Source organism: Cotesia glomerata, linkage group LG6 (genome assembly GCF_020080835.1).
Source record: "Cotesia glomerata isolate CgM1 linkage group LG6, MPM_Cglom_v2.3, whole genome shotgun sequence".
Classification (NCBI taxonomy): Eukaryota; Metazoa; Arthropoda; class Insecta; order Hymenoptera; family Braconidae; genus Cotesia; species Cotesia glomerata.
The window spans coordinates 8,732,013-8,756,966 of NC_058163.1; the positions used below are offsets into that span (position 1 = coordinate 8,732,013).

The window sequence follows — 24,954 nt, forward strand, 5'->3', positions numbered from 1 at the left end:
TTTTTTTTTATATCAAAAGTTTCAAAATTAATCAAAAAATCCTTTTTGATTATTTTTATGATTCTTATCTTCAATGCGGCATAAAATGAATTTTAAAAAGAAAAATTAGAATATAATGATACTGGAATCAGCAGACATTTTACTATTTTTTATTTTATGTAAAAAAAGAATTAGCACTAAAAAATTAACTAAAAAAAAATTTTAATTTGTACTATTTTACAATTTCACTTCGTGGAATGTTTTTCCAAAACTTTTGTGATACTTTTTTTTTGTTAAAAAAAATGATATAATGTCTGTAAATTTTAGTATCACCCGAAAATTTTATCCGAATTTTTCGACGAAAAATAGGCCGGTCTCCACTTTCAAACCATTACTATAAAAAATCACATTAAGATCCGTATTATGATCTCGACTACCAAGTCGGGTGGCCACAATAACATAATAAATAATGGTGAATGTGAAGCTGAATAATCTAAAATAAACAATAATAATGTAAATTTATACAAGTTAACTTATAATATAATTTTATGTACATATTATTATAGGGTTTGTGGCCAAAAGCCGAAATACGTGCCTTTTAATAATTATTGAATAGATCAAAGGTAAAATACAAGGGCTAATCCAAATCCAAAGTAAATTCAGCGTGGTAGTCAACAATTAAATTACAAGTTTCAGGAATTGAATTGAATAATATAATTTAAGATTTCTTCTTTGTACTTTTATCGTTTTACAACATACGACTGTATAAAACGCGACCTGGGGTGTTTTTCCGTCTCCCGTTTGTTGGTCCATTGTTTGTGAATACACTAAGCAACAAAACCTCCAGCTTGACGCTGTTCTTTACTTTTATCCATTCTTCCGGCCGGTTTCCAGTCTCTCCAGTCTCCAGACAGTCTTTTCAGTTCTTCAGTTTCCAGTGTATACCGACTGCACAATGACTTACAAAATTATATACTAGGTGGCACTGAAGGTTAGCGGTTTAGTGAGAGAAGCTCTATCCACCCTGAAGCCCGATCGAACTACCGTGACCCTTCCCCATGGGTTTTATAGCAGCCGTCTCTCTCCATATCGCCGTAGTTGCTCCTGCTTGTACAGATAGATAGACACTTCTGTCTTCTGTCAGTTAGTGCCGCGCCGCGGTCACGAAACCAACAATTTTAATTAAATTATCACAATAAATGTATGGAGTTTTACAAGTTATTGTTTATTATTGAATTATTATTCGATGTACATACATAATAATTATTGCTAGTATTACCGCGAAGAATAGTTGACCAATGCCATGGGCACTTCACGAACTGTTTCTCGTGTATTTTCAAGGTCGTTTATAATCATAACAATGTGAATTTTGCCAGAGTGCACTGTGATTCTTTGTGATTAAAATTCCATATCGTGAATTATTAATAATAAATAGATTATTTTATTATTTTTTAATTTTAAATTTAAATCTTATTACCAACTAAACCATGAATGGATTACTGAAGATTTTGTGTTTATTTATCCGATAAGTTCATGCTAAGCTTTATTTTTTTACTGACCTGGCTTTTTGGATATTATCCTGTTACAAAAAGGTAAAATATATAAATATTATAAAATATATATACTAGATAATTAACTCGTTGGAATTAAAGCCTCAATTTAAAAATCATATATATATTAAATTTATGACTTTTTATTTTTTATTTTTATTATTTTAGAACATTTAACCCAGCGTGATTTTTTTTACTGATAAAATATTGACTTTAACATGAATAAATTCAACAGTTAATTAACGAAGCAAATTTATTATTTTTTTTTCTTCTTTCGTTTTATTTCTTATTCTCTGATGGGAATCAAGCGGAAACGCAGACGAAAGAATCCTGCGTATGGCATTCGTTAAAAATGTAAATGCGTACGCCGGTTACGGTCTATAACTCAATATAGAAGAATAGTAAGTGAAGATGACAATTGGAATTATTAAAATTATACTTAGTTGTATAAGAATATCTGTCAGGTGATGAATAAAATATATCATCGTACCCTTAAGACTCTAGTTAAAGAGTCTCACTTGATTTCTTTATCTTCTTTCTCTTCTTCATCGTCTACTTTTTCTTCTTGCTCTTTATACTTGTTATGTTCTTTGATTCTTTTTCTTATTTCTTATAGCCTTTTTTTTTTAGATCTGAAAGTTTATAGTGAGAGTCCAATAGGAGTGTAGAGGCAATGCCGCCAGCCTTGCTTCTCATATCGACTTGATACTGGCTGCCTTGCTAACAGGTCGATATCGCGTGTGCCTCTTCTAGGTTGATGACTTCAGTCTAAAGAACACTCTCGGGGTTGTTTCAGACTCTCTCTATTAGGTCATCTGCTGTATACATATATTATATATGTAACATATTTCATTCAATTATTTGCATTCATTTTTCATTTAGATTTATTACACATGATACGAATGAAGATACAAACCCGTGAAACATGTCTATTCATTAGTGGTACTTTCATTAAGTTACGTGAATTATATAATTTATATCCCCGATGATTAAATTTGTGGTCATTAAATGGTCATCATAAATGTAAATAATGTCTATTAATTAAAGAAAAAATTAAATATCGATAAAATAAATAGAAGAGTGCGCCAGCGTGGACGCATGCGCTTTTCTATTACTGGAGATTATAACCCGTATATATATATATATATTTGTTTTTTTGTATACATTAAGGGTTAAAATCAATTTGTTATATTATAATTTATGGTATTTATCTTCACGCATAAATAAATTTAATTAATATTTATAAATTGATCAGAAAATTAATTTGATTTAAGAAAAAAAATTTTTAATCAAGGATAATTTTTCTTGAGTCTAGACAAATTTCTTTGTTTAAAATTTCTTCAGTCTATTTTTTCAGTTGTTTACAAGAAAATTAAAAAAATTAATTGTATTTTTATTGAAAATGTTATAAATTATTGTATTTCTGCATAAAAATATCAATCAATATCAAGTTGATGTAATAAATTCAGAAAATATAAGAAATGAAAAAAGATTGAAATGTTTTAGAAGAATTTTAAAAGATTATGTAAAGAATCAGTATTAAAACTAGATAAGCGAATTTTAATATAATATATTATTTAATTATAGAATTAAGGTCACGAAATTTATCAAATTGTATAGAAAATAGCCAAGGGGTAAATAAACATCATTGTTATTAATGTATTATGTAGTATGATAATGTAAGAAGAAATTTACTGAAATATCTTTGATGACTAGAAGAAGATTAATCTTTCTCCAAAAAATTAACAAAAATATTTTCATGTATAAGAGGTCAAGTTGCAGTGCAGTCAAATATTTCAATATGCTACCTAATAATTATAAGTTATTAATGGAGAAACAAGAAGAAACTTTTAAAATGGATAACACAAGTTAACTGAAGAAAATTAATGATGTTTGCAAAGGAGTTGATGGTAGCAAAATATATTTTTTAAATGTTAAAGTTATACGATGCAATAATTGCAGGAGTAAATTACTTGGCAATCCATCATTGTACTTTCATTTTCATAGAGATACACTATAGCATATACCCCGTTGGTCGGAGGGTGAGACTATGGGTCTAAACTAGTGTCGCTTTTGTGATTAATGTTCATATAGAGCTCCGATAAATTGGCTTTCGCTTTATACACGAGAAGTGCAAGAATAAATGCGACTCACGTGCCAAGAGGACGTGCGTACGTATATTGATGAAATAAGGGTCGATATAGAGAGAAGATGTATGTACACATATATATTAATGAATAATAACAAGCAATGAGAAACAAAGTGAATCAAGTGGAAACCACCACATATGAAGGAGCAAGAGGAGAATGGGAAAAAGAGTTTACGTGTCCGATAAACGTCGGCGGTGTCTTCACATCCGGTTTAAGATGATGTACTGAATCATTGACACGGATGTACGTGAATATTTGCCAATTCTTTAACTAACACCCATCATATCCGTTTTTTTTTAATTTACACTTTGCAAAAAAAAAAAAAAAAACACCATAAAACATGCACACTGTAAGTGAAAATTAAATTTACCTTTTAATGAAACTAATTTTGTTTTTATTTATCTTTTTAGATAAGCGTTCTTAAGAAGTCTTTGACTTGGCATATGCCACAGAAAAATAAAATTTCAGAGAATTTCACCCTCTAATAGTTGTCCTAACTCAGTAAATTCCGGTGTTAATGGAAAGCAAGAGAACGAGCAAGAGAAATAAAGAGTATGAGAAAAGAGAGTAAAAAAATATAAAAAAAATCGATTTATGTGACTCGAAAGAGTATATGAGAGTTTGGGGGCGTACTGAAATCCTCCTTGTTTGTGCTTGAAGTCGATTTACGAGCTAGAGCGAGACATGTTGGCTTTGGCTACCAGATGGTATATGCACACGAAACTGAGGGCTAGATTTCCCCGTAGACGTAATAAAAATACAAGGGCTCTGGGTAGTCCAAACGACGTTCGGGTTAACAAACGATATTGGATTATGCAGATATATACCATATACAACATCAACTAGGGGATCGGATCATCGGTTAGTGAATTGAAGAGTACTCATATCGAGACCTACCTTATATCACCCGTTCGACAGTATCACATCGCCCGAAATTTTTATTCGTATCATTAAATTAATATTCACTCCTCTATGACTGTATAAAGAGTTAATAGGATTTTATCGTCTGCTTACCAGTTATGATATTTTACATTCGTCCACGCATGAATTACTTACTAGTTAAATCAATATTACCTTTGTTGTTTTGTACCTACAACTTCCACTGTATATATCTACTACTGCAACACTCTGTTGTTGTATAAATCTCATTGTATGACCTATATATAAAATTCACTTTATAGTTATATTATTTGCATTAAAAGAATAGAAACAAGTAAAGTATAATAATAAAATATACATTATGCATCATGATTACAGAGTACGTAGGTGGAGATATAGATACGGATACAGATAATGATAAAAGTTTAAAATATGTAATTGAAAAAAAGGAACGCGTCGTTGACGTGAATAATGAATTTTTAAACTTTTGTTTTTGTTCTTCAGTGTGATACACAATATATACAACATAACAGAGAGACAGTATTTTCTAGGGTGGTATGGTGTTACGATCGATAGAGGAAAAGGGATGAGCAACAGCGTTGCGCGGCATATAAGAGAGTAAATGTAACGTAGTAAGTTAGTAAGTGCGAGTGAGATGCCAATGAAAAGCAGGGCGTCGTTACAAAGAAAAAGATGCGGCTTTGCTGTAACATTTCGCTCTTTTTAACATCCACTGGTATATATTATTATATGGCATGGCTTATGTTTAAAACCAACGAGCTATTTATTAATCTTTATTTTCTTAATCCTCTGTTTTATTTCTAAAATTTGAAAATTCAAAAGTATACGCTTAACTATTTGGTAAGTTTTGCTCTTTTACTTTTCTCAGTAATTTCTTTCAATATTTATGTTTATAATAACGTTGTTATTTTTTACTTTTTATTTTATTTATTTATTTATTTTTTTTTTTCAGTAAATTAGTGGCAAGGGTGGGTACTTAGATGCGGTAGGCGGATAAGGATAGAGATGAGAGAAGAGTGACGAGGAGTAATCTAAATATAAACCTTATACTCTATCTGGTTTAGTTTGTTAGGCCGGGAAGTGGAGGAAAAGGAGTAAAATAAATATACTCGTTTCCCTCTTTGCAGACGACGTATCGCAGAAGCCGAGAAACGAGTATGAACAGATGGTACATGAGAAAATTTAAGAAATACTGAAAATAAATGCACCTGCATAAGTGTGTACGCACTGAGTGTATTCGCACAGAGAGATCCTCTACTTGCCAGTATAGTAGTCTTTTCGCCAATGTTAATTGGTTGAGCATATACGAGTGTCAGTGCTTAATGACCGTCAATAAATCAATGCTCGCCCGTGTATTCATGGAACAACTAGACGCTGAGAATGAGAAGAAGGGAGTATATATTCAATTGGGGAACACCCTGGTGCTATATAATTCTATAAAGAGTTTAAACGAAACACCGGAAGTGTGAGACTAATTTATTTAAATTTATTACCCTAGTCTTTATGAAGGCCACTTACTCTTAACATTTAATTTAGACAATATTTCATATTATCTTTATTTATCATTACCTTTATTCTTATTCTTTAATACTCTCATTATTTAATATACTCGATCTAATCATTAATTTTAGTTTTCGATAGACACACTTTAGCTTATCTTTAAAACCCCTGTTTGTCATTTAGTTCTGTTTTATTTATCCAATTAAAATAATTTAAAATAACACCCACTTTTTTACCATACTATCAAATCCTGAGTACATAATAATCGATATCCCATTAATTTACTTTGATGTGAAAAAACAAAGTTCGATTTCCGATATTATCCGCCATTAAACGACTATTCTGTTTTTTTTACAATGAAATATTACCTTTCAAGTATACTGTATTTAAAACAGTATACACATATCTGCTTATTCATCAAAATAAAAAAAAATTATTAATTTTTATTTCACTGAGTAATGACGGTGGTATGAAAAAAATGAATGATGGATTTTTAGTTTTGTAATTTAGATGAATAAAACTTCTATTTTAATTACTACTAAAAAAGTTCAATTTTTTTCCAGGAGAATTCATTTATTCGTTTACTGAAATTAAATGTCTCGTGTTCAATCGTCTACATTAATTGGATTGTTACCTACAAACGAAAAAGATTTAGTTGCCAAGTTTTTTTCTTTTACCGCTTCTGAAATGTTTTTTAATTAAGATATTTCTGTCTTTGACATGAATTCTAAAAATTGTTTTACTTGATAATTAATTTTATAGATAATATATAAAAAATGGTAGATAAAATGAAAAGTTTATTTAGATCAAGAAAATTATAACAAACTTTTTCTTGAAATAAAAAAGCATTTATTAATTAACGAGAATTCTTTTTAATTTGTATTATTGAAAATAGTGAAATTTAATAAACAATTTTTTTGTTGAAAAAATATTTATTGCTCGATTAGAATGAGAAAAAATTGAATTTATGCACTAAAAAAATAAGAGTATTATAATAAAAATATTTATTTGTACACTGAGAGAAAAAATTTCTTTTGAAACAAATGGAAATTGTGACAAAACTTTCTTGTTGAAACAAATTTTATTTGATTCGAAAAAAAATAATTTTAAAAAAACAACTTGCGAATTTTCATCCAAAATTATTTTTTCCTAAATCTAGAAAACTCTATTGCAACAAAAAAGTTACTGGGAAAAAAATTTTTATTTCTTCAGCTAAGAATTAAAATTGTTGAAAATTTTTAACAAACAAATTTCTTATTACAAAATTATTCATTTTTTTTCAAAAGAAATTCTTTTTTTCAGTTTATGGTGCAATATCTTCAGGTATAGGATTAATATTAATTATTTTGTAGGCTATAAATTATAGCCTATAATATTAAGAAAATGTTTCTGAAAAATTGAAGCTTTGTAGTAAATTTTGCTTGACTATAAACGAAAAAAAAGGTTTAAAAGAATATCGTTATATGTATATGAATATTTGTAAAAGTATATTTACCAATGATAGATAAAAGCTATCTTTACTGAAACTTATCAATAAGTAATCAATACGGATGAATATTTCTTGTATATCATAGTAATTTTTAGTTCTCAGTTCTAAGAAAAAAGAAAACAGTAAAAATTGCAGTTTAACAAATTAAATTTATCATTAAGTAGAAAAAATCTCACAGTATGTGGCCTACTTTAATTATTCCAGCGTCAATTATTTACACTTCCTAGTGTTGATGTATATTCTGCAAAAAGTTAAAAGTCCACATTGTGATATTTACAGTGAGCAACGAGCGCAATTTGCAAACTGTAGCAGTTTCTTTTTTTTCTGTAGACAAAAGAAAATTTTAAACTATAGTTCTCGTTTTGTATTATGAACTACAGAGAACTGACCGATATCCGTGCTTTAAAAAAAATGACGGAAACAGTTTACAGCTATAGGTATATTACTCATCTGATAGTGGTATTGATAAATAAAAATTTTTTAAAATTAACTAAAATTACATTTCGGACTCGAAATCTAAAAAAAAGTACATAATACACAATGCAGAGTAAATTTTATCAGTCGGAAGTTCAATTTTAAATGTGCGATAAATTATGAAAAAAGTGATAATAATGTGACAGTTATTAACGCTCTTTGCATACAAACGTCTCATTTAAGAAAGACAACCCACATTTATAAATTTTTAAAGTAAATATAAATCATAAAATAATCAATCTAATTATGATGACTCACTTTTCTGAGTTTTTTTGTAACATATAAGTTATGTTTTCATGCAATTCCATTAGATTAACACACAAAAATTATCCATAAATATTCCATATTAAAATTATGTTACAGAACTTTTTTCTTTTTAATTGTGAATTATATTTTACATTGCATACATATTTTTATCAGCATTTTTAAACGTCGTGAGCATCTAGAAAATTTTTCAGTAGATAATAAAAATAGTTTACTATTACTAATAAGAAGATATGATATGATATATTATGTTATTTATTCAGAGTAGTAAATAAATAAATGAATAACTTTTCATATCTTGTCGTAAATTGCATGATATTTTTAAAACTCCAGTTATAAAAATAAAAATAGTCCAATTAGTGAAAAGTTTCAGTTGACACAAGCTAAAATAAATAAAAGATCAAAATATTTCGATTTAAATCAATACCTGTGAAAAAAAAAAAAAATTATTTTATTTTTCAAAATAAAAGTTAATTTGCAGAAGGACAATTTCAATTTTTGATGGAATAGTACAAAAAAAAAGCAGAGAGAGATTTGAAATAGTTATACAAGAGAATAATAATGATCAATTAAAATTTATGTTGGGTAAATTCGTTCTTTTAATATAATTGAAAATGAAAATTTAATGATTAAATCGGAGATTCTTGTTAAGAACTTACCTTTTGCTCTAGATGAACGATAAATTCATTAAATAATTATATTTTCTGACGTCACAAGTTGAATGGAAAGATATTTTCAGCTTTATAATATAAATTCATTCAATTCGTAGTAAATATGACGGAAATTAAATATGAAAATGACCCAGTAAAAAAGTTCTTTATAACAATGGTAATGAGTAAGTTGAATATATACTCTGCTTGATATAAAAAAAATAATCCAGATAATTCGGCTCATTGTTTGTTTTCTTCTATATTTTTCGCGAGAAAACGGAAATAATTTTTTTGTAAATTAATTTAATTGTTAATAGTATATTGTGTGACTAGGGATGAAACAAAACGATTTCAGACCAGAGTGAAGTTGCCTGCCCGAGCGAAGCGAGGGCTGGCATCACTCGGTCTGAAATCGTGTTTCATCCCGCGTCACACATTATATTTTTCATATAAGTTGCATTAAAAATGCTAGTTTCAATGTCTGGAGTCAACCAGAACTAGATAGTTTCAGACGAACAGCGAAAATACCATTGTATTATGAAACTTATAATAAAATAGAAAGTAATAGTTTATTTTTTACCAAACATTATTCGTAAATTGACAAGTTTTCTTTTATCATTCTTATTTATGCTTAATAACAGAATTATAATATGTCAGTACAGTTTAACGGTTAGAATGACAATTATAAAGGTATAAAATAAACAAACAATTGATAGGATTGAAAATAAAGCTGCAACTTCACCTCGCGGACAGAAAATCGTCATTTTCTGTCCGCCGGGAAGAAATAATTGATACCTGCCCGGCACAGTCGCATTGGTCTGAAATTGTCTAGTTTCGGTTGGCTCAACAGGCATTGAAACTCATATTTTCAATGCAGGTTATATGAAAAAATATATATTAATTAGAGGAAAAAATTTTATAGAAAAAAATATTATTTTTCTTGCTCTCCTAGCCGAAAGTACTCTCTTCCTAGACGCACTTTACTCCAGGAAGATCAACTTTTATGGCCTGCTCTAACGCATGCGCGCTACGCATATTTTCTGGCCGGCAGCATAGAAGATCGCTTTCTGTCGTATTTTCGTGGCGCAACCGGCCTATACTATACAGCGAGTCAACTGTATATAACAGTCACAACATTGTCTGTATGTAACGTGTCAGCGCAGAAACTAACCAAAAAATGTCAAATAAATAAAAATAATTTCTTACTAGATTATTGTTAATGAATTATTTAATAATAATACACGGAAAAAAAATCCTATGAAAAATTACTATAGTAACATCGTAATCCAAGACTAGACTTTCAGTATCTCGATTTTTACGATGCTGCCGTCTACAGAATACAATTTGAATTATTGAAAATTACGATGTTATTTAGTAAATTTTTTTTCCGTAAGAGCAAGTGAATAAGGACGCATACTATATGTTTTAATAAAAGAGAGAGAGAGTCTAGTAGTTTGCGACGCCACCACCGAAAGATGACCAACTACTGTATCGAGGGTCTTATTATGTGACTGAACAGAAATTTTAAATATTCCCTCCGATAGCGTGAGGGGATAAACTTTGGACTTGAGGCGGAGAGGACACCGGGTGCGATTCCTGGATGATACAGAATTGTTTTTTCGGTGACCTATACTTCTTTTTAATTTGAGTGATAGAAATTTACGATGTTGCATCGTATAAATTAGGATGTTTGAGTTCTGGTCCGGCACTGCAATGTCCTATACTAAAAATTACGATGTTTTCATTGTAATTTTTCGTACAATTTTCTTTCCGTGTAAGGTAAAAGCCCCAATATATGATCATGTACCAGTATATGATCACTCCATGTATTTGTATACCTATATTTGTGAATATAGATATACAAATACATGGAGTGATCATATACTGGTACATGATCATATATTGGGGCTTTTACCTTACAGCAAAAATAATTTATATAAAAATTTTAGAAAATAATATAAAAGTTTTGCAAATTTTATTTGCTTTCTTTTATATTTTGACAGCTAGTAAAGCAATGTTTATAAAACAATCCATGTACTCTACAAGCTTCTAATAATTTAATTTCAATCTTTCTTAGCCGTCTAATTAAAAACTAATTTTTAATCAACTTAAAAAAATTAATTTTGTTATTAAATCGAGTTTAAATATTTGTGACGAGTTCCGTGCATGTTATCTCTCTTAATCAGAGCATTTGTTAGTAAACTTTACAATAACATTTTTTTTTTTATTTATTAACCCTTTAGTACCCTCGCTATAAGAATTTTACTCACGCAACAACATTCAACTTATAGGATGTCGCTGCAGTGCAAGTGAGACACTAAAAAGAACGCGGGTACTGAAGGGTTAATTTTTACTTTTTTATTATGCCCGCCCCGACCAGCAAAGCCTCGACTCCGCCTCGGGGTTGCGTACTTTCGGCTGGAGAGCAAGAAAAATAGTATACAACCCACGACCAAAATGTTGGATGCCCTGACGCATGTGATATGATGGCCGAGGCTACGCCTCGGCCATCATATCCCATACGCCAGGAAATCCAACTTTCTGGCCTTGGGTCGTAATATACTATTGCTCGGATATTGAAATATTGAAAAAGTTACCTTTAATGAAACTTAAAAATGATTAGATAAACTATGTTTGTCTAAAAAATTCACGTTAAAATACGATCTTTAATCTCGAAATATGATAAAAAAATAACTTTTTATCCAAAATGATATCAATATTATATAAGATCTTTACCATTCAATCAAATAAAAGTGTGTTATAGATAATAACAGTTCACCCCGGAAACTTTATCTTTATACTATTTTTATCGATTAGTTAACATAAAATAATTATTAGTCTGTAGGTCTATAGTGTGAACTATAGGAAATTATTAGCTTGGATAAATATATGAATCCAACTTGAAACAAGTTTAGAGCTTGAAAATTTAATAAGAAAAAAAAAAAAATAAACTATTATAAAAATTTCACTTCTTTAAATAATTAAATGATGACAACTAAAATGAAAAAAAAAAAAATGATTAAAATTCAATAGAATAAATATTTGACAGTAAAAATTCAATAGAATAAATATTTGACAGTAAAAATTCAATTGTTAGATTGAATTAAAAACAAGTCGAAGTATATGGTTAGTTATTTTAATTATATTGAAAAATAGCACTGGTCCAAAATATTATTATTATACGTATGTACCGAATAATGTGCCTTGTCAGTAGGATTGCGTCCACAGTTCCTAATCGATTTTTATGAAATTTTGTGGACTTTTTCTATGAATCAATGCCGAGATCAAGTTTGAAGATAAGTAAAGTCGGTCAGTTAGTTTATGACTTGTGAGTATTAAAAAGTTTTTTTATTTTCAAAAAATTTTGAATTTTGTTTTTTTTATCGGAATAAGTTTTCAACCATGAAAAATAGCTTAAATCTATGAGATTTATTTAAAAATTCACACAATTATCTTCAATTTAAGATAATATTTATCTATATAGTTTCGATGATTTTTTCAATTCATTCCGTGACTTGAAAAATTAAAAAAATTGCTAAAAAATACAAATGTATTCTCGAAATAACCCTTATATTTCTTGTCCAATCCTCTTTTCACTTCATATTAGTTTTTATTTTTTAATTTTATCCTTAAATTCATATTTTAAAAAAAATTATGATTTTATAATGAATTCATCGAAAACCATTTTACAATAATGTATAATTTTTTTTTTTGTAAGTATATGGTTCTTGCAACAATAATATCACAAAGTTAAATTTAACTTTCTACAGAATAAAAACTTCCTACCAATTCATTTTTATATTTATCTTATTCCTATTTCGAGATGAATTTTATATTAAATTGGTAATAATCTTTTTTTAAACTTAATATAGATAACTTTTTTCCATTGCCTTTTGTTAATTTCTGTCATATAACAAAAATAAAAATATCTTTTCTTTTGATTATAGAAAGAAAATTCACTGAATTCGATTCACTATTATTTTTTCATTCGTTTTTGTAAGAGAATTAAAATATTTTTATGATAAACCAATTATATATCATTTTTATCTCAAAATATGACTTTAACGATCCAAATTGCCATGAGAGAATTTTTTTTGTCATTATTTTTATTTATATTACATAATTTATAATCATTCATTAGAATTAAAAGCTAAAATTTCTTAATTTTTATTAATTAAATTAAGATAAATATGAAGAATAACTTTGAGAAAAATAATAAATAAAAAATGAAAAATTATTCTCCTTACATAATGGTAAAAAATTTTTCCGGCAGCAAATATAGCAATTCATAATTCATAAATAATAACTTTCTCAGTGCTGTGGTATTATTTCTTGTTGCAGACCAAATGGTTCATTTGGGAAAAACAAAAAAAAAAGTTGACGATGCATCTAAAAAAGTACAGTACAGTAGGCTGTCGTTTTAATCTGTAAAATGAGCATAGAGTATTAAGTCTCGAAGTAGTGAAGGGGTGGGTTGAAGATACATACCACCTATTGAGGAACAATAGGTCGATTCAATAGCTTGCCATGCGAAATCCCGAAGGCACAACGTCTATCATGAATGACGGGCATCCCAGCACGAATGGGAGCAATCAGTCTGATTGGCCAACTGGTATTTACATTTCTGCGGCGATGTGCCTGTCGACGAAGCATTACTGTTCCTGCTCTTGACTGCCGTTTCTCTTACTCATTTGCTCAATGCTTAGCTTTATTCTCACTCTCTCTCTTCTCTCTCTCCCTTACTTTTATTGTTTATATATAGGCATCTTTCTTTAGGCTGATATACCTATAGCGCTTTCATCGACCGAGCCAAAAGCTCGCGACGGAAACAACGATCGTGGAAATCGTAAACGCGACGAGAGCACCAGGTGGGCTTTTCGCAATTGTAATCCCGGGCTTAAGTTATTCCCTGAAATGGTTTATTAAGGCACAAAATTATATACCTGATTAAAATTTATAATTTACTGTCGTTTTTGATTTTTTTTTAAATTTATTTAATTTTCATTAAATTAATAACAATTAGCAACTACGTGACTGACAAGAATTTGAAATTGAAATTTACGGAACTTTGGCTAATTGATTTTTTAAAATTTTTATCAAACTATTTTTTTATAAAAAAAAAAAGATCAACAAATATAAATTTAATTATAAAATTAACCAATACATATTAACATTGTTTAAATAATTACAAGATACATGGATATATTTTTAGTCACGAAATAAAATAAGTGTGAATGAATTTTAGAAACATACAAAAAAAAATCTGCTCAATTCACGAAAAATTTTTAATCGATATCTCACTCTCGTTATAAGTTGTTCAGTTTTTTTTATTCGAGAAATAAACTGTTGAATCAATAAATTAAAACTCTTAGATCACCAAAAAATTCTTCAGTAAAATTCTACTTCAACGAAGCACTTTACTGTTTTCAAACAAGATAAATACATATTTCGCCCAACAGTTTTTTTTTCTCGGATTAAGATACGCGGTAACGTTGAGTCAAGATATTATCGAATTGGTTCAATAATATCGTTAAAACTAAAAATTCTCGTATTTCGGGTACTTTCGGTGTAAGAAAAAATCTTTGATACGTTTCAGAATATGTTGAAATAAAAATTTCGTTTCATTTTTAAAGATTTTGCTATTTTTAATGAAGAAACTTTTTCTTGAACCAAGAATATGAAGTTTGTAAAAGAAAACAAAACTATTGTTAATTTTCGAGAATTGTTCTTGGATCAAAATTCGATTGTATCAATCAAAATGAATATACTCTTGAATAGAGGGGTAATTTTTATTAATGAAAGATATTCGTCTTTTAAGTCACGATGATGAGATTTAAGACGAAAAATTCTTGAAGCAACTATCGGTTGTCATTAAAATAAGTTTTTGGAAAGATTATTTTTTTTGATTCATGATATTTTTTCTGTCAGTGTAAGCGAATAGATAGTTTTTTTTTTTTTTTTTTTTTTTTTAAACAAAATTTATTTGATTTTCTGCTGGATGAAAATAAATATGCTTATTTTCATGAACTTAATTTTCATTGATTAAAACTCAACTTCTAACCACATTTAAGTATTCAAAATAAAATAAACAAAATTTTTGTTGCGAAGTTTGAATCTATTTAAAACTACTCCGAAAATTCAAAATAATAAATTAACTATCATTTCTGACCATATGAAACTATCAAAAGGCACAAATTCGGGTCAAGACTTTTCCAATAGTGCATAGATATGTCTGAGACAAAATTTTTCTTATTCTATTTATTGAAAAAATGATAAAAATATCTGATTAATTAATTAAAATTTAATTTCTAATTTTCAATCTTTTATTAATTAAATTAAACAATTTATTAAATTTCACTTAAATTAAAAACAATTATAAAGATGATATCTGATCCAGGTATTAAAATAAAATTAAAAATTTTGATTATCCTTAAAAAAAACGTAGGTTTTAAGAATAATTGACAACGTCTAGTATTCTTGTTCTTCCTCATTTCTCTTGAATATACATATTATATCTATATGGACGGTGTACTTGAGAAGAAGTCAGTGGTCGCATAAACGACATCTCAAACGAAGAAAATAAAGTACTCGATTAGCCTGGAGTTTATTCCAACAAGGAGAAGTAAAGGAGTAGAGTAAAGAGAGCAGGCAGCATCTGCGGCAGCCTTACCAGTTGACTTCTCTTTCAATTTCGTTCACTCTACTCTCCGTGAGTCTGATCGTAATCTTGGTAATGATGCATAATGGCTGCTAGCGTGAATGTCGTTCTTTGTCCGTCGCTTTCAGCCCAGTCGACACGAATCACTGTGCCTGACAAAGAGAATGAGCCATAGGGTAGTTAAACTACTATACGTACATAACTACCTCCTTCTTTTTTTTTTTTTTTTCAACTTCAATAACTTCCAATTATACACTGAAATTATGGAATTGGTTTCACTGATAAGAAATAATAAGTGATAATAATTGTCGAATTAAATTTTATTTAAGACGTTATAAATTACAAAACAGAATGTGAATGTAATTAATTTTTTGTTCTTTTTATTTTATGTTTCAGACCTACAACAAGTATCATCAACTGTGACTATGAGATTCGAGTAGCCCTCGTGAAAGTAATCGGCATTTAAAACGTCTGTCGTAATGAATAACCTGCGGCTGTTTTATCTTTTTTACCTTTTCATTCTCTATCTTAACGATGGAGAAGCTATAGACATATGTAAGTATAACGAGATATGAAATAATATAGTGTAATGTATGTGAATAGGGTAAACGCCCCAACAGATGGACTGTTAACCAGATTCTTGTCTATCTTTATATAATGAAATAATGGGATAAAATATAAATAAGTTTTAATAAAATTGATTATACCTACATAATATTAATAAATAAACATATTAAGTAAATGTGATGAATAAAATTATTAAACATAAACTAGCAATAAGAAAAATTAAAAAAAAATTGCATTTACAGTTTTTGTCACTTTCCGCATGTAGGATTTAGAAAAATTTTTTAAAAAATAATTTATTTGAGAAAAGGATCTTAAAAATTAGCAGATGTTAATTCATTTCAATATCATTAATGGATTAGTAAGAAAAGATTAAAATCTCATGTGAAATAAAAATTTATAAAAAAAGAAGTTTTTCTTTTATTTAATATGAAAAATATTCCAGCTTAAGATTTGAAGTTTGACAACAATTTGAGTTTAATAAAATTAATCAATAAATATTAGATGACATAGTTATTTCTAAAATGCATGAAAAAGAATTTTTATTACATTTAAAACATTTTTTTCTGAATGCTACTAATTATGTGTCATATATTACTTAATGATGTGTCAAATCGATCAAATATATAAGAAAAAAAAAGCTGTCATGAGTCAAGTAATTTTTTTAGAGCATTTTATGCATTCACTCTATTCTAATAAAATATGGATATAATATATATTACACATACGTTACAATGTCATTTCTTTACATTAATAATGGCTAATGACAGATACGTTATAAATGAGCTGTTTTATCGGGGAAAAAAAAAAAAAATTATTTTTACGGAGCGTTTTGGAGTAACTATTTTTATTTCGCCAATATTTAATTTTTCAAGTAATATTTGCGAACGAAAATAATTTTTATAAGAATGCATTCAACATAACTTTCATGTAAAAAATTATCAGCTTTCCTAGGGAACTATTTATTGTACATATAAAAAGTGACCGAAAACTCTAAAAAATGCGATTGAAGTAGATAAAATTTTTTCGGAATCGTGAGAATTTTTTTACATAATATATAACTTTTGCAGTGTACACATTTTTGTTGAAATAAAAAGAAATAAAAATTGTTAGTAATATATTATTTTTTTTATGATAGTATTAAAATTTTTTAATAAAAAAAAATATTTATCTTGATTATAAAAACGTAAAGAAGAAAAAAAAAGATTAATTTAACATGATCATAAACCTGTATGTTTATAATAATAACATTTTTTTCACTATGTCGTTTTTGAACTTATTGTAATCGGTTGTTAAAATAATATTTGTCCATCTATTGGTGCGCCTACTATACCCTATACATATATAATAACTGAATATCTCTAACAGAATTTTTTTTTCATAAGAAGTATTTATTTTTTGCCGTGTGCTATACAAAGGAACTCTCATAGATATTTCAATAATACTTTATTCATGTAACAAAAAATTTTTCCACCTCAAACTTTTCATTTCTGAAAGCATTTCTTCGTTTTTATCCGCGTTTGCAAGCTATGTATATCTATGTATCTTGATATATATGTATATATCTAGATACGATAGGAGGAGTGAAAAGTTAGAAAGCACGCTTTTGTGACTGAAGAGTCCGAGCAAATGGATGGAGAATGAGGGCTCTCGTCGTAGTCGTGCTCAAGCTACAGACTTCGAATGAATATGTAATGGCTTGCATATCGAATTCCTTTTTTCTGCTTGCAGCACAATGCATTGCCCCTTTGGGAATGGAAGCAGGAATCATTCCAGACGCCGACATCACAGCAAGCTCGAGCTTTGACAGTAGCAACGTCGGACCACAATTTGCACGGTAAGTCTAATATGTAAAAGACACTAATATATACATGTGCATATTGTATATATAATAATAAAAATAAGAAAGATAAAACTTTCTCTAGTCTATACATCTCTTCTCTAAAAAGCTACGTATTTATTCCTTAAGTTAGTGGTAAACCTGTCGCACTGACATTTACTATGTGATTTGGCACTTGACACTTAACTGCCAGAGCAGCCGGTTAAGTTCGTTGGCTTATGCCGTCTTTGAAGTTTTACTTTTCTTGAAAATATACTCAAACTAACTGCTTCATGGCGTACTGTAGTTACTCTTATACTAATAGAAAAATTATTAAACTAAACTATCTTGATTAAAAGAAACAAAAGATCTTTTCAAAAAACTTATTTTGTAGAACTGGTGGTTGAGCTTCAAGAATTTTTTCAAAAATTTAAGAATACATTATTTTTAATCGATACAATCAAATTCTTTATCCTAAAACATTGATAAAAAAATTAAATTGATTTATAAGGGAAAAATTCTTGAACCAAGAATATCGATTTGAAGAGTTTTATCATCCTGAATCAAGAAGAAAAATTGTTAAACCAAGTAAAAATTTACTTGAGTTAAGAATAATGTCTTAAATAAAAAATTATTCCATTCGATTCAATATGATTAAACTTTTTAGAATGTTCTTTGTTCAAGAATTTTTCTTTTGAATTATGTTAATTTTTTTATCAGTGAACAATTCTCAAAAACTAACAATAATTTTGTTTTCTTCTAAAAATTTAAACCTTTGAATAACTTGAAACTATAGTGCAATTTGAAATAAAAATTTTTCTTAAAAATCGTGAAATTTAATATTTACTAAAAAAAATTTCAATTAGAATTGAAGCTTTTAATGTTGGAAAAAGTCAAATGTTTACCAAAAATCGTTCATAAAATGTATTCAAATAAGTGTAAAATAAAATCTTTTTTTTTTTTTTTTTTTTTTTTTTTTTCAATTAAAAAAATTGACGGTAATTTTATCCGTTCACGGTCACCTGATTTTTATTAATTAATTAATTTTAACCAAAACTTTATCTTGACACATAAGTCTAGAAATTTATAGTATTTGTCATTTAAAAGTAACAATTAAAAAAAATTTCTGTTTCATAATGACAATCAAACAATTTTTTCAAGAAATTAATGTTTTGTAAATTTATTTAATTATTCTATTCTTAATGAACTTTAAGAAGAAATTTTTCTTGCATCAGGTAGTTTATTTTCACTGTGTAAATAGTTATAATACCGCTATACACTTGACGCCTACTTAGATGTATACATATATCTAGTAACGATCAAGATATAGAAGCATTGATAATGTTGTAAGACTACCTTTATAGCTGTTTCCATGACAGAAATTAACATTTGATTTTTATACTGGTATTCAATCTACCTGCGATACATTTGCTTTTCTGACTCATTTTCTATTTGACGCCCATTATCATAAATTTTAATATGTACCTATACTATACCTAGAGATATATATTCTGGATCAACTGGCGATGTACTCAGAATTTCGAACCCGCTGTGCACATGCTCGCTCCAACTATTATATTATATATACTACATATACAATTATACTAGCTTGGTGGAATCGTGACGCATGCTCCGCGTGAAACGACATAACACGTTCTATTTGGTAGAGCCGCGAGAGTTACAAGACTGAGAGGAAGAAACATTGAGAAATAGGGGGATACACGATTCATTAAATTACTAAGACAGCTTGAGAAATGGCAAGTTAAGTTGTGGAAACGTGTAATGCTTTTTTTTTTCTTGCTATTATTACAAAAAAACACCCGTAATATCTAATGCCCCACCGAAAAGATACTGTAATATTTTATCTTATCTCATTTATAATTTCAGTAAAAAAACTCTGAGATGTTTAGCTATTCAATTCTATTTATGATAATTTCTTTTTCTTTTTTCTAAGAGGTTTTAATTTTTTATTCATGATTTTAGATTGAAACAAGAACGACATGGCGGTGCTTGGTGTCCAAAACAACAGGTCACAACAGAGCCGCATGAATGGCTAGAAATAGATTTGCACACCATGCACGTTATTACTGCTACTGCAACTCAGGGACGCTTTGGAAATGGAGTTGGAGTTGAATTTGCAGAAGGATATATCCTTGAATACTGGAGACCAAAGCTCGGCAAATGGGTCCGATATAAAGATGTTCGCGGTGAAGAAGTAAGTTTTATTAATTAATACCTGTCGATCAATAGTTTGCACGCAAACTAACGTAAAATTACCAATTATTGACACTATAAGAGACGGTTAAAATTGCAATTACAAATTTCTAACATATTTTTTTCTATTTTTCTTTATTATTTCCTACAAGACCAACAGGCATAGGCCAATTACAGGGTCACTCAATACAAATACTTATAAGTAGTTAATAATTTTTTTTAATTAAAAAATGGCTAATGTGACACGAACTAGGTTAAATGTATTTTTCAAAACCCTACAGTTTGGTAAAAAATGAACGAAATCAAAAAAAATGTTTTCCATTTTCCTTGTTTTTGAATGCAGTTATCAAAGATAAAAAACAAAAAAAAAAAAACAGAAAACGTTTCAATCTTTCATCTATTTTTTAAAGTAATTTTTCGAAAAAAACTTCAATTTTTTTTTATGATTACCAATTTAATTTTTGTTTTTATTTTTTTTTTAATTTAGAAGTTCTCTGAATACTCTCAAAAATTTTCAGCATGGTGTTATGAGAAGTGAGCTAAAAAAAAAAATTTTTTTTTCAATTTGAAAAAAAAAAATAGAAATTGAAATAACTTCTCTCTGAATAAATTCGAGGATTTGCAGAAAATGTCAAAGTTTGATTTAAGAGAAAGAAAACAAAATTAAAAAATGGTAATCATTGAAAAAATTTTCCAAAAATTTGAAAAAAAAACATGAAGGTAAGTTTGAATAATTCCTTTGTATTTTTTTTTTTTTTTCAAAAAGTGCATTTAAAAACAAAAATTTGAAAAAAAAAAAAATGTCTTAAGTCAAATTTTTAAAAAGTTATAGCTATATTTCAAGAATAAAAAGTCATTTTTTTCAAAAATTCCTAATTTTTTTTTGGTTGGATAAAAAAATTTTTAAAAATTCTACAAAATGTCTTTTGTAGGGTAGGAAAGGAAAAAAAAATTCAGCCAAATCGAAAGAGGTCGGGTTCAAAAGTGTTCGATTTGGCGTGGAATACTCCATATATATTATAAGTTAAGATGAGATGAATTTTTTTTTTTAACGTGGTATTAATTAGTCTTTTGACTGAAAATTTGAGGTTTTTACTAGGATAAATGTATCGTGGAAAATTTCAAACAATTTTATTTCTTAGCTGAAAAAATTAAAAATTTTCTCACAGTTATTTTCTTGTTGAAAAAAAAATTACTGTTAAAAAAATTTTGATTTCTTCAGTTAAGAAATAAAATTATTAAAAATTCTCAACAATTAATTTCTTGTTACGACAATGCCGATTTTTTTCAAAGAAATTTTTTCTCTCTGTTTAGTTAACCGATTGTATATAAAAGTCATAATATTATTATTAAACGAAGATTTTATGGTCTCTAAATATGTTTTAATTATACCCGGACTCATAACATGCATAAATCATAGCTACACTCAAAATTTTGCAGTGTTTATAAATCTAAAAATAAATCATGAAAATTACCGACTGTGATTTGATGTAAATCATTTATTACAATAGTACTCCGGGGAGGTGACTACTTTTTTTGATCAATAAAATAACATCTACTGGATTTATTTAAATTAAAAACATTTTGTATAAGTCATTTGAAGATGCATATTAACTTTATAGGCGTAATAATGGTAAATACAAGTTTAACTATCGGTCAGATACTGGGTCCATAAAAACACCATTGTTCTAGTAAATGACCGCATGTCATCTACTATAAATTCTTGTATATAAATACTAAAAGCATCAATTTTACGTTACTACTCTTCGGTTAAAATTAATATCTTAGGCAACGAGAACATTTTTCAGTTAACTTTAGGCTCATAGTATAAACTTTATAAACTTATAAATATATATTATTTTTGATAATACTTAAAAAAGAACAAACGTCTAATGATATTTCGATTTTTTTAACTCACAAATTAAAAAGAAAACATTTTAATGTACATCTATTAGAAGATAAAAAAAAAATTATACGTACATATTTTATTAAATGTTTTATGATTATAACTTTTGTTATTGAAAAAAAGCCTACTTGCCAGATTTCTAAAAATTTTAATACCATTTTTTTCATTAGTTAATTATTGAGTTTGATAATAAGACAATTTTATATAGAAAAATATGCTGTTTAAACTTATAAAATTAATATAGAATCAAAGAAATAATAATACTTGACTGATCAGCCACTGCAGCATTTGCGGTTGTCTACTGGATCAAACGGTCAATTACTGCACCGAAAAAAAAAATTAAATTGAATCAAGAAAATGATTTCGAAGAACTTTATTGTCTTGATTTGAGTAAAAAAATTCTTAAACTTAGAAATTTTTCTTAATTTAAGTAAATTTTACTCGATTCAAGAATTTTCCGTCTTGATTCAAGTTAATTTTTTTTCAGCATAGTGTTTTTCGCTTTCTGCAGTTGATCATAATGGATTTTTGATAATAATTCAAATAAATTCCATCATATTTCTAAATCCTAACTATTAATAGACTCTATAAACTTATCATTATTTTCTTAAAGTTTATAGTGATAAATTTTCCACACAGAAAGAAAAATTTCTTGATTGGAGAACAAAATTTTTGGCTCAAGAAAATTTTCGGGTGCCTGAAGGAAGACCAAAGTTGTCTTGGCTGAAGTAAAAATTTTTCTTGAAATTCTATTCTTGGTGAAAGTAATTTTTTCTTAATTCAAATTATCATAAATACTTGATACAAGAAATTTTTATATTTGATCAAGATTTTTAGATATTTAAGGGAAGCAGCGCCAGCTACTTTAGCTGAGAAAATTTTTCTCTTGAATATTTGATATCCATTTTATATTATTTTTGCGTGCAATTATACATATTAAATGAAAAAAAAATGATTCAATTTCATTCGATTTTCCCATTTGACATTTTAATCAATAAAAATATTAATGAAAATTTACTTCTATCTTTATATTTAATTTTTTGGAGCAAGAGAGAAATTTTCTCAAGACAAGAAAATTTACTTCTATCAAGAACTAAATTTTCTGGAGCAAGAAGCTAAATTTTCCCAAAACAAGAAAATTTTCTTGACTTAAATAAATTTTCTTGGATCAAGATACGTATTTCTTAAAGCAAGAGAATTAATTTAGTTTGAATAAGTGAAATTTCTTGTTTCAAAAAAAATTTTTTTTTTCGCTCAAGAAAAATATTTTCTTGGCTCAAGTAAACCTTTTTTTCTGTGCATAAATTGAAATACGGAAAATTCTAAACCGTTCAATTACTTGCATTTTTAACTCAATAATTACTCGAATTCAATAATTTATTTTATATGATGAAGTCAATTATTCGGATACACCAATTATCCACAGATTCGGTAGAATCTGGCGCCAAGTTCCGTTCAAATCGTTGTCATCGGAGCGCCAGACTACCGACTATGTTTACTGTAAGCAGAACGGTATTTTGAGGTTGCAAAATTTTATTTAATTCTACGGTACTTTTTTTTTCCTAAATTGTATATTATAACAGTAATTAATACTTTATTTTACTGTTATTAATTAATTATATTCACTTCCCTGGCGGATTCGTGGTCACGGCAAAATGATCGTGAAACGACGGTGAATGTCCCATAAATTCACAGTGTCGACAAATGATCGTCGAATGACCGTCACTTGACTATCGAACGGCCGTCATTTGACAGTGAACGACGAGTATCATTGTGAAAGTTTTTCACTGTTACTTTATGATTTTTATTCTGTATAGTTATCATACTTCACTATTCGAAAAACCAAATTTTTACTTGACTTCTCCGATTTTTTACCTGAGTAAAAATCGTAGATCATCGATCGATCGTCTGTCATTTGACAGTCATTCGAAAACATATAAATTGTCAAAAAACCGTAACTCGGTGGTAGATGCACAGTAGTCTGTGAGTGAAACGACCGTGAAACGAGCGTTTAATGTCGGTAAGCCAGGAATTTTTTACTAGTCAACAATGAAAAAGTGCTGATTATATTTTTTTTTTTTATTTCATTAAAAATACTCAAAGTGTATAATAAGATAGGTAAATGAGAAATTTTCAGTAACTAATCGGGATGAAAAATTAAAAAAAAAAATTAAATTATTGTAATTTTGTTTATTTCAAAGTAAAATTATAAAAAATTAATCAGATTACAGGCAATCAACAGAGATCCATCATTTCAATACTTTTCAGAAAAGTTTATGGCTTACAAGTGTTGAATTTTTTTTATAGTCTTAAATTAGAAACTATAATACCTTTTGATTATGAAAAATATAATAATCAATATTGTTTTTTTTTTTTTTTTTTTTTTTAGAGACGAAAACTTTAATTTCAAAATTACGGAAAAATTGTTTGTTATCAAGAAAAATTATTATGAGATATTTTTTTTTAACAATTCAATTTTTAGCAATTTCTTTTCCAGATCTTTTTTTATACAGTTAATAATTTCACCATAATTTCGAAATTAAGAATTTCGTAATCATCAAAAATTTGAATCATTTATTACGATTATTATTTTGAAGTCATGGAAAAAATATAACTTTATTTAAGCTATTTTTATCTGTGCAATGAAAAAAAAATGACTTGGTTTTGACACCTTATGATGTGACTGAATCAAATGTTTCGTGCAGTGTCTTAGATAGCCTAGCTGGTAGAGTCTTGGGCGCGCGACCAGATGAATCGGGTTCGAGTCTCGGTCTGGACTTTCCGCAATATTTTTTTTTATTTTATTGTCCGTGAAAGTAGCGTAAAATCACCGTATT

At 27.9% G+C, this 24,954-nt stretch overlaps 1 protein-coding gene across 1 annotated transcript in view; it reads left to right on the forward strand.

Moving 5' to 3' along the window:
- The first annotated feature begins 1,035 nt into the window (after positions 1 to 1,035).
- The window catches only part of LOC123267864 (discoidin domain-containing receptor 2-like), a 47,766-nt gene continuing 23,847 nt past the window's right edge, over positions 1,036 to 24,954 (forward strand). The window contains exons 1-4 of the mRNA XM_044732750.1: positions 1,036 to 1,571; positions 16,011 to 16,169; positions 17,910 to 18,015; positions 19,981 to 20,212. Of these exons, the coding sequence (XP_044588685.1) occupies positions 16,094 to 16,169; positions 17,910 to 18,015; positions 19,981 to 20,212 (414 nt within the window). The 5' untranslated portion in view covers positions 1,036 to 1,571; positions 16,011 to 16,093. The remainder of the gene's footprint in view (positions 1,572 to 16,010; positions 16,170 to 17,909; positions 18,016 to 19,980; positions 20,213 to 24,954) is intronic.